At 46.1% G+C, this 8,871-nt stretch overlaps 1 protein-coding gene across 1 annotated transcript in view; it reads left to right on the top strand.

Annotated features, from left to right (window-relative positions):
* TDRD9 (tudor domain containing 9) overlaps positions 1-8,871 on the top strand; it is a 145,201-nt gene that overhangs the window by 73,188 nt on the left and 63,142 nt on the right. The window contains exons 14-19 of the mRNA XM_007944622.1: positions 3,022-3,187; positions 3,265-3,328; positions 3,404-3,467; positions 3,774-3,818; positions 4,822-4,875; positions 7,147-7,263. Coding sequence (XP_007942813.1) covers positions 3,022-3,187; positions 3,265-3,328; positions 3,404-3,467; positions 3,774-3,818; positions 4,822-4,875; positions 7,147-7,263 — 510 coding nt within the window. The remainder of the gene's footprint in view (positions 1-3,021; positions 3,188-3,264; positions 3,329-3,403; positions 3,468-3,773; positions 3,819-4,821; positions 4,876-7,146; positions 7,264-8,871) is intronic.

The following is an 8,871-nucleotide window of genomic DNA, read 5'->3' on the forward strand; positions in this document are numbered from 1 at the left end:
GTCTGATTCACAATGGCCAGTACCAGTTCATTTCAGCTCACTAATGCCTCAGATACTGATTTTTATCCATTCCATTTCATTTTTGACGACTTCCAATTTTCCTCGATTCATACTTGGTACCTTCCATGTTCTAATTATTGATGGATGATTACAGCTGCTTCTTCCCATTTTGTATTGTGCCCCATCAGCAAACGGCCGTCCTGCAAGCTTCACTCTTTTCATGTCATTAAGGCCAACCCCACTTTGGGGAGGCAGCTCTTCCCAGTTGTATTTTGAGTGCCTTGCAACCTGAGGGGCTCATCCTCTGGCACTATATTGGGTAATGTTTCAGGGCTGTTCATAAAGTTTTCCAGTAAGATAGCTGACATTGTCTCACTGCTCTTCCTGAGGTTTTCAGTGGCCAGTGTTTTCAGATGTAGATGGCCCCATCCTTTTAATTCATTTGGAAGTTCTCTGAAACCTGTCTACCATGTGTGACCGTGCTGGTATCTGAAATACTGGTGGCATAGCCTCCAGTCTCACAGTAACACGCAGCCACCACAGTACAACAAACTGACAAAGGAGTGGTGGAGCAAGGGACAAGGGGTCCACTTTCCCTACATCCTCACTAATACTTGTTATTTTCTGTCCTTTTTAAAAATATGTTACCCATCCTAGTGGGAATGACATGGTATCTCATTGTGGCTTGATCTGCACCTCTCTGATGTCTAATGGCACTCACCATCTCATCATGTGTTTGGTGGCCATTTGAATGTCCTCTTTGGTGAAAGGTTTATTCATTCAGTCCATTTGCCCATTGTATGATTGTTTTTTGTGTCTTTTTGTTGTTAAGTTGTCAAAGTTGTAGATACATTTTCGTTATTAGGTTCTTGTCAGATACCTGGGTTCTCAAGATATTCTGCCAGTTGGTAGCTTGTCTTTTCATTTTTTTGGTGAAGTCTTTTGATGAAGAAAAGTTTTTGGTTTTTAGAGGTTCCATTTATTTATGTTGTCTGTTGCTGTTTGTGTGTTTGTTGTTATATTAGATATCCGATTGTGGAAAGCTGGTCCTGACAGCATTGGCCCTGCTTGCTCATTAAGAATTTTATTGGTCTTAGTTTGTACATTTAGGTCCTTAATCCATTTTGAATTTGTTTCTGTGTGTGGTGTGAAGCATGGATCCTGTTTCATTTTCCTGCATGTGGAAATCCACTTCTCTCAGCACCATTTGCTAACGAGACTCCTCCTTCCACATCAAATGGGCTTAGCACCCTTGTCAGAAATCAAGTGACCGCGAAAGTGTGTGTTTATCTCTGGACTCCCGTTTTGTCCTATTGATCCGTGTGTCTGTTACTATACCAGTCCTGGTAGTTTTGATTCCTGTAGCTGTATAGTAGGCTGTAAAACCAGGAAATGTGAATCCTCCTACTTTGTTCTTCTCTTTCAACATTATTTTAGCTATTTGAGGCATCTTACCATTCCATATAAAGTTCTCTATAAGATTAATTTTTCCATTTCTGTAAAGAAGGCTGTTGGCATTTTGATCAGGATTACATTGACTCTGTAGAACACTTGAGATGGTATTAACATCTTAATATGAAGTCCTCCAGTCCATGAAAATGGAACACCTGTCCATTCATTTCAGTCGTCTTTGATCTCTTTCAGAAGTGTTTCATACTTCCCATCATCTTAAGTCCTTCACAACCCTGGTTAGCTGTGTTCTGGGTGTTTTCTCCGTGTAGATGCTGTTGTCAATGGAATTGTTCCCCTAATCTCCCTTTCAGATTTCTCATTGCTGGTGGATGGAAACCCATCTGATTTTTGTTTGTTGACCTTATACCTTATGACTTTGAGAAATTCCTGCCTTAGCTCTAGAGGTTTTCTCGTGGTCTGACTTGTTCCTTGGACCACCGTTGTTGGTTGTCTTGTTGGCATCCACAGCCTCTGCTGGCTCTCTGCTTCTCCCGTCCACTCCCACCTGGCATGCTGTGTGTTGAGATGTACTCATGGTGATGGGTGGCATGGAGCTGGGGCTCCAAGTCCTCTTGCTTCCTCGAGTTCTGCCCCTTACCCTTCCTCAGTCGTCTTCCAATGGTGGAGGCCTGGTCTTGCTCCTCTGGGTTCACTGACCCTGCACGGATGCCAGCTCTACAGTCAGCGCCCCTTGGGTGTGCCTTGGGTACACTGCTGCTTGAGACTGGGATATTCTGCTTCTGGCCTCAAGGTCAGAGCATCTCTAGTGTTTGACCTTTAGGTGTGGCTCCTGCTTGGTTTCTGTGACATACATGTTCAGTTGAGGACATTTTTGACATACATTGTTTAACACGTTTTTATTGTGTGCAACCACCATCATGTGGCTGTTGGATTCTTCCTGTAGGACTGTGTGTGCTGTATTGGTTAGGTTGTGAGTTAAGATTTTGTGGGAGTATCCATTATTGTACTTTAAAAAAATAGTAAAATACATTCTGGGTTTCAAAGTGCAAATTAAAAATATTTTTTGGTAGCATCGACCATTCATAAATTGACTTAGATGCCTTTTAAAACTTTATTCTCCAAAATATGACTATTTCCTGTTTTAAAACTCTGTCTCCTTAAAAAGAAACAAGTGTGAGTGGGCCCAGGCCTGCCCTGCCCCCTTGAGAGCAAATGAACCAGTCCCAGTGAGCCTGATGTGTGAGTGGCCCCGCATGCATGTGAGCAGGTATGTGAGTTGGCCTGTGAGTGGCCTGCGTGCCAGCAGCTCACAGGTGTATGAGTGGGCTGGGTATGTGTGAGTGGGCTATGTGCATGTGAGTGGTTGTGTGAGTGGGCCACGTGCTTGTGAGCAGATGTGTGAACGGCCTGTGTGCATAAGTGGCCATATACGTGTGTAGGTGTGTGAATGGCCTGCATGTGTGTGAGCAGACCTGTGAGTGGGCCTATGAGTAGCCTGTACATGTGAGTGGGCCATGTACTTGTGGGCAGGCGTATGAGGGGCCTGCACGTATGTAAGCGGGCATCTGAGTGGCCAGCACGTGCAGCACATTTGCTTGTCTCCTCAAGGTCGGGGCCCTGGCCGTCAGTGGTCAGGGGGAGGACGAGAACCCCCACGACGGTGAGCTGACCTTCCTGGGAAGGGTGTTGGCCCAGCTTCCTGTGAACCAGCAGCTTGGCAAACTCATCGTCCTTGGCCACGTGTTTGGCTGTCTAGACGACTGTCTCATCATTGGTGAGTGCTGGGCGACCAGCTGCCGGGAGGTGTTGCAGGCGGTGCTCACAGCCACGCCTCCTCTGTTCTCTCGTCAGCGGCTGCGCTTTCCTTGAAGAGCTTTTTCGTGATGCCCTTTAGACAGCACCTTGATGGATACAGGTACCTAATGCTTGTGCTCTAAGATGTCACTGTGTTACAGTGATCCCAGGTGACACTTCTGTTATCTCTCCATAGGAATAAGATGAACTTCGCAGGTGACAGTAAAAGTGACTGCATCGCGCTTGTTGAGGCATTCAAAGTGAGTGTCTATGACAGCGGCCCCATAGGCTGTGAGTGTGTCTCCTTGCTGTGTGCCTCTGCACAGAGCCAGGGACTGGTTCACTGTCAGAAGTATTGCTGAGTTACGACGCCCAGCCTGACGTAAACTGTCAGAGGACGTGGCGGGGTGGTGGTGCGTCCTGTTCTTGGAAGCTGACCACAACATTTAATTTGTAAATTTCCTGTGGTTTGCCCCCATGTGTTGCAATGATACTTACTCATCTACATATTTTTAGTAATTCACTTAGCCTGTGCGGGATTTTTGACCTTGGGTCTTTCTGTTCAGACTTGGCAGGCCTGCAGGCAGAGAGGAGAGCTGCGGCACCCCAAGGTTGGTTCCTGCTTCCTGTGTGTCCCTGCACATGCAGTGAGGTACCAGATGCCCCAGGATTGTGGTCTCACCTCGACCCCTGCCTGGGAAGCGGGACAGCCAGGCCTGAGCTGAGACTGCTGGTCCCTATCAGAGCAGAGGCCATGTGGTGCACGGGGTGGTCCTTGGTCCCCATCAGGGCAGAGGCTGTGTGGTACATGGGCTGGTTCTTGGTCCCTGTTGAGCAGAGGTCATGTGTGGCTCACGGGCTGGTTGTTTGACAGGTTGCCTTGAACCTGTCACCTTTGCTCTGTGAGCTCTGAGGGTAGCTGACCCTGAGCTGCCACTGTGGTGGGCTGCTGGCTTTCCAGCTCCACAGCTGTGTTCCTCTGTGAAGATCAGCAGCCTTCGGGGCTCTGAGGGCTTGTGCCTGCGGGCACCTGATGGAACGTTCTGCTTCACAATGAAGATGCCAAATCCTTTTCTTGGATTATTTTTAGTGAAGTTTTAGACAGTGGACTTGAAATAAATTGAAGCCACTGACCCCTATTTTACCTCTTTTGGGTCAGGTTTTGTTGCCGTTTGTAGTTTTATGGAAATTATTGCAGAACTAGCCTTGTAAACTATTGGATCCACAAGACTGTTGCTAATCTGGTGTTCAGTTTGGCAGCATCTGGTTGTGTGTCTGCCAGCCACAGTGTGCATTAGCTTGTACAGCCGCCTTTTAAAGAGCCAGCTGTATTTTTTTTGTTCTTGATGTGCGTTCCGTCAGACATCTCTTCCCGAGATGACCAAGCACGTGTCCTTCCAGTGGCCGGCGGGAGCCCATGAGCAGCATCTTGTGCAGCTTGGTGGTTGGGCTCATGCTTCTGCTTTCCAAGTGAGAGCAGGAGCCCCAGGGGCGCCCTGTGAGCTCAGGGAGGATGGCTGTCTGCATCAGACTCTTGCACAAGACAGATGTATTATAGTTGCCCTCTGACTTCTTCCTGGTTACGTTAATTATTTGGCTTTTATGTATTTCAAGGATGAACTTGAGTGGGGACGGTTAAACTACATTCAAATCAAGAGAATCAGAGAGGTGAGTTGGAAGTTCTTTGACAAAATGATGCAAACAGACGACTCATCAGATGTTCATTGGGGTTTGGGGACACCCAGGGTGCCAGTGGGTATTCCCAGAATTCTGCCCTGTTCCGTTGTTTCCCTTTAAATACCATACCCGCCAGGGTTTTAAGGTATGCTTTCAAGTTTTGAGAACGTTTTTTCTTCCATGCAGAGTTTAATGAGGAACAGACACATAGTTTTGTCAACCATCTTTTCAGTATCCATCAAGATAGGTGCAAGGCCCTCTGTTTCCCACCTGTTGACACCATAGAGTGTGTCAGGCTCTCCTCGTGTTGGTGTGGCCAGTGTTCTCGCAGTGAACCCACTGGATCATGTTTACTTTCAAAACATGGCTGGATACTGGGCCGGCATTTCCCTCTGGATGCTTGCAACTGTATTGAGTAAGATGGGTTTGGAGAGTCAGTGTATACATGTGTATGCAAGTGTGTTGTGCTCCCGTGATAGTGTGGCAAGGCTGTACAGTCTGTGGGATATCTCTGTGGCCGGGGACAACTGGAAATATCTGGAAGGACCTGTGTGTGCTTTGAGGCTAGAATTTATCAGGTAATCTTCATTTTCTCTGTTGGTCTGGGGGCCACTCTGGTTTCTGATTCTTGCAGAGTCATTCTTGATGAGGTCTCCTTTTTCATGCAAGTATCTGTTTGTCTGCAGATAGTGCACCTATCGCACTACATTACCGGGTTAAAGTATCTGTCTAGGGTTAGCGGTATTTAACAAGGGTTAGTGGTATCTACCTAGAGTGGTGGTGGTTGCCATTATGTGCTGTCAAGTAGATTCCAGTTCATAACAGCCTCCTGTGCAACAGAAGGAAACACTGTTCTTGAACCGTGCTCCCAGCCCTCGATTTACTTGTTGCAGCTGCAATGTCAGTTCATCTCGTTGAGGGCCTTCCCCTTCTTCCCTGACCCTCCACTTCACCAAGCGCAGTACCCTTCTCCAGGGACTGGTCCCTTCTGACAACATGACCAAAGTAGGTGAGAGAAGTCTGGCCATTCTCTCTTCCAAGGTGCATTCCGGCTGCACTTCTTCCAGGACAGATTTGTTAGTTCTTCTGACAGTTCATGGTACTTTCAGTATTCCTCGCCAACACCACAACTCAAAGGCATCCAGTCTCCTTCAGTCTTCTTTATTCATTATCCAGCTCTCACATACATATGAGGCGATTGAAAATACCAAGGCTTGGGTTAGGCACACCTTAGTCTTCAGAGAGATGTCTTTGCTCTTCAACACTTTGAGAGAGGTCTATTGCAGCAGTCTTGCCCAGTGCACTATGACCTCTGATTTCTTGACTGCTGCTTCCATGAGTGTTGATTTTAGATCCAAATAAAATGAAATCCCTGACAACTCAGTCTTTTCTTCATTTACTGTAATGCTGCTTATTGGTCCATTTGTGAGGATTTTTGTTTTCTTTGTGTCGAGGTGTAATCTATACTGCAGATTATAGTTTTTGACCTTTATCAGTACGTGTGTCAAGTCATCTTCTTTTTTTTTTTTTTAATTTTATTTATTTGTTTATTTATTTATTGTGATTTGGGTGAAGATTTACAGAGCAAATTCACTTTCCATACAGCATTTCACATATACTTTGTCTCATGTCATTGACCACAGTTTACCACAATGCAACAGCTCCCCTCCAACTTCCTCCCCATAGTTTCCTCTTCCTAGTGTCCATCCCTCCCTACTCTCCTGCCCCCTGAGCTGTCTCCCTGTGCATAAGCAGCCCTTCCTTCTCCCATGATTGTTCTCTTGAGGGCATGTGTCTACTTGAGGTAAATGTTTAACTCACATGCCTGTACTTTGTTTGGCTGGAAACCACAGGTGTGGGTTCAATTCCAGACCTGAAGGTCAAGTCATCTTCTTTTTCAACAAGGAGGGTTGTGTCATCTGCATATTGCAGGTTGTGAATGAGTCTTCCTCTAATCCTGATGCTATGTTCTTCTTCATATAGTCTAGCTTCTTGGATTATTTGTTTGGCATACAGATTGAATAAGTATGGTGAAAGGATACAGCCCTGACACACACCCTTCCTGATTTTAAACCATGCAGTATCCCCTTGTTCTGTTTGAACAACAGCCTCCTGGTCTATGTACAGGTTCCTCATGAGCACAATCAAGTGTTCTGAATTCCCATTCTTCTCAGTATTATCCATAATTTGTTATGATCGAATGCCTTTGCATAGTCAATAAAACACAAGTAAACATCTTTCTGGTATTCTTTGCTTCTGTAGGTGGCTGAATTATATGAAGAGCTGAAGGTTCGCATCTCACAGTTCAATATGCATGTGGGTTCTCGGCAACCAGCCCTGGACCGCGAGTATACGTATAAGCAGCGCTTCATCCTGCAGGTGTGTCGGGGCTCCTTGATGCCCTTCCCATTCTCCACCCTGGACTTGGGAACGAGGAAGTACTTCTTCTTCCCTTCTGACCTGGCATGACACACAGATCCTAGGTGCCACATGGCCAACCTGTGGTTGGGGACCAGGCGACTCTGGTGTCATGACTTGGCTTCCGGGTACTTGAGTGGATGGTCCTGGTGGTTCTGATTGCCTGGGGGATGTTTCTGTCCACTGACAGCACTCGCCACTGTGTCAGGAGGTTGAAGTGCTCTTGCTGTTACTGGGTGCGGGTGGCTTGTCCCTGAAACGAGGGTTTTAACGTTGGTGGCCGTGAGCTGCCAGTAGTGGCTTGTACTGTGGGATCTTTAAGGATTTTGTAGAAGAAGAAGGTTTTGAAAGGTGGGTGACACCTCTTTGAGGAGGTTCCAGAGGAGGGCATACAGGTGTCAGCCACTGCCCCTAGAACAGGGCTCCAGGTGGGTGCTGGAAATCTGACTGGTTCTGAATGTAAAATGGGCTCAAGGTGGGGGGATTGTCTCCTGTGGGTATGTTTCAAACAGGGTCATTTTTCTGTAGGAGAAGGGACTTTGCAGAATGCTTAATAGAAGCTAGCCTGCTGCCCTAGGTCCCAGTGTTCCACCTGGAATTGTACCTAAAGATATGGAAGGTGCCTGACCTCATGGAGATCAGTGTGGGGGAGGTGGAGAGAACTGGACACCCCTGTGACTGTGTGCACAAGTGTTGGTCCTTGTGTAGCTCCCGACCGTTTCCTCCAGCTCAGTTGAGCAGTCCCCAGGTGTCTTTGGAGAGTGACCATACACAAAAGGTCTCTGGTGGCTGAAACAGTAGGCCTATGACTGCTTGATTGATAGAAGGTCTAGTTTTTACATGCACTTCATCCATTTTTCGTGTTTGGAAAAGTCAGGCCATTTGAGGATGAGATTAGTATAGTGGTTAGAATAACTCATGAAATGATGCTTTTTTGAATTGTGGGGAAATATACAGGTATTCTCTGCTTTTTAAAGGTTGGCTTTATGCCACTTCAGTTTTACAAAAGACCTGTGTTTTCACAATGAAATACTGTGCAACCCTAAAAATAACATAGAATCTGCAAAACACCGCATAACATGGATGAACTTGGAGGATATTATGCTGAGTGAAATAAGTGAACCACAGAAGGACAAATATTGTATTAGTCCATTATTGTAAAAGTCAAGGAAAAGTTTATCTATGGAAGGAAATTTTCTTTGTTGGTTACCAGGGGTGGGAGGGAAGAGGAGGGAACAGTGTTTTAGATAGATAGAGATAAGTATTGATTTGGGTGAAGAGAAGGGCAATGTAGGAGACTTCCGGTAAGATGGAGGAATAGGCAAACAAGCCACACAAACCCTCTTCAAAAAAGAAAAGAAAAACCAATTGACAGAGATACAGAAGATAATCCTGGCACCCTGAGCTTTGAAAGGAACTATACAGAAGTGGAAAAGGCACCAACTAGTGGAAAAACCTGAACGAAAAAGTGAGTACAGAGACAGTCAGAGCTGTGGACTGTCAGCTACTCTGACGAGACCAACAGTCTGAATATTTCCAAGTGGTGTTGAGACCTGAGAATTGACCTAC

Source organism: Orycteropus afer, unplaced genomic scaffold, assembly GCF_000298275.1.
Source record: "Orycteropus afer afer isolate SDZICR_OR568_19922 unplaced genomic scaffold, OryAfe1.0 scaffold00128, whole genome shotgun sequence".
NCBI classification, from domain to species: domain Eukaryota; kingdom Metazoa; phylum Chordata; class Mammalia; order Tubulidentata; family Orycteropodidae; genus Orycteropus; species Orycteropus afer.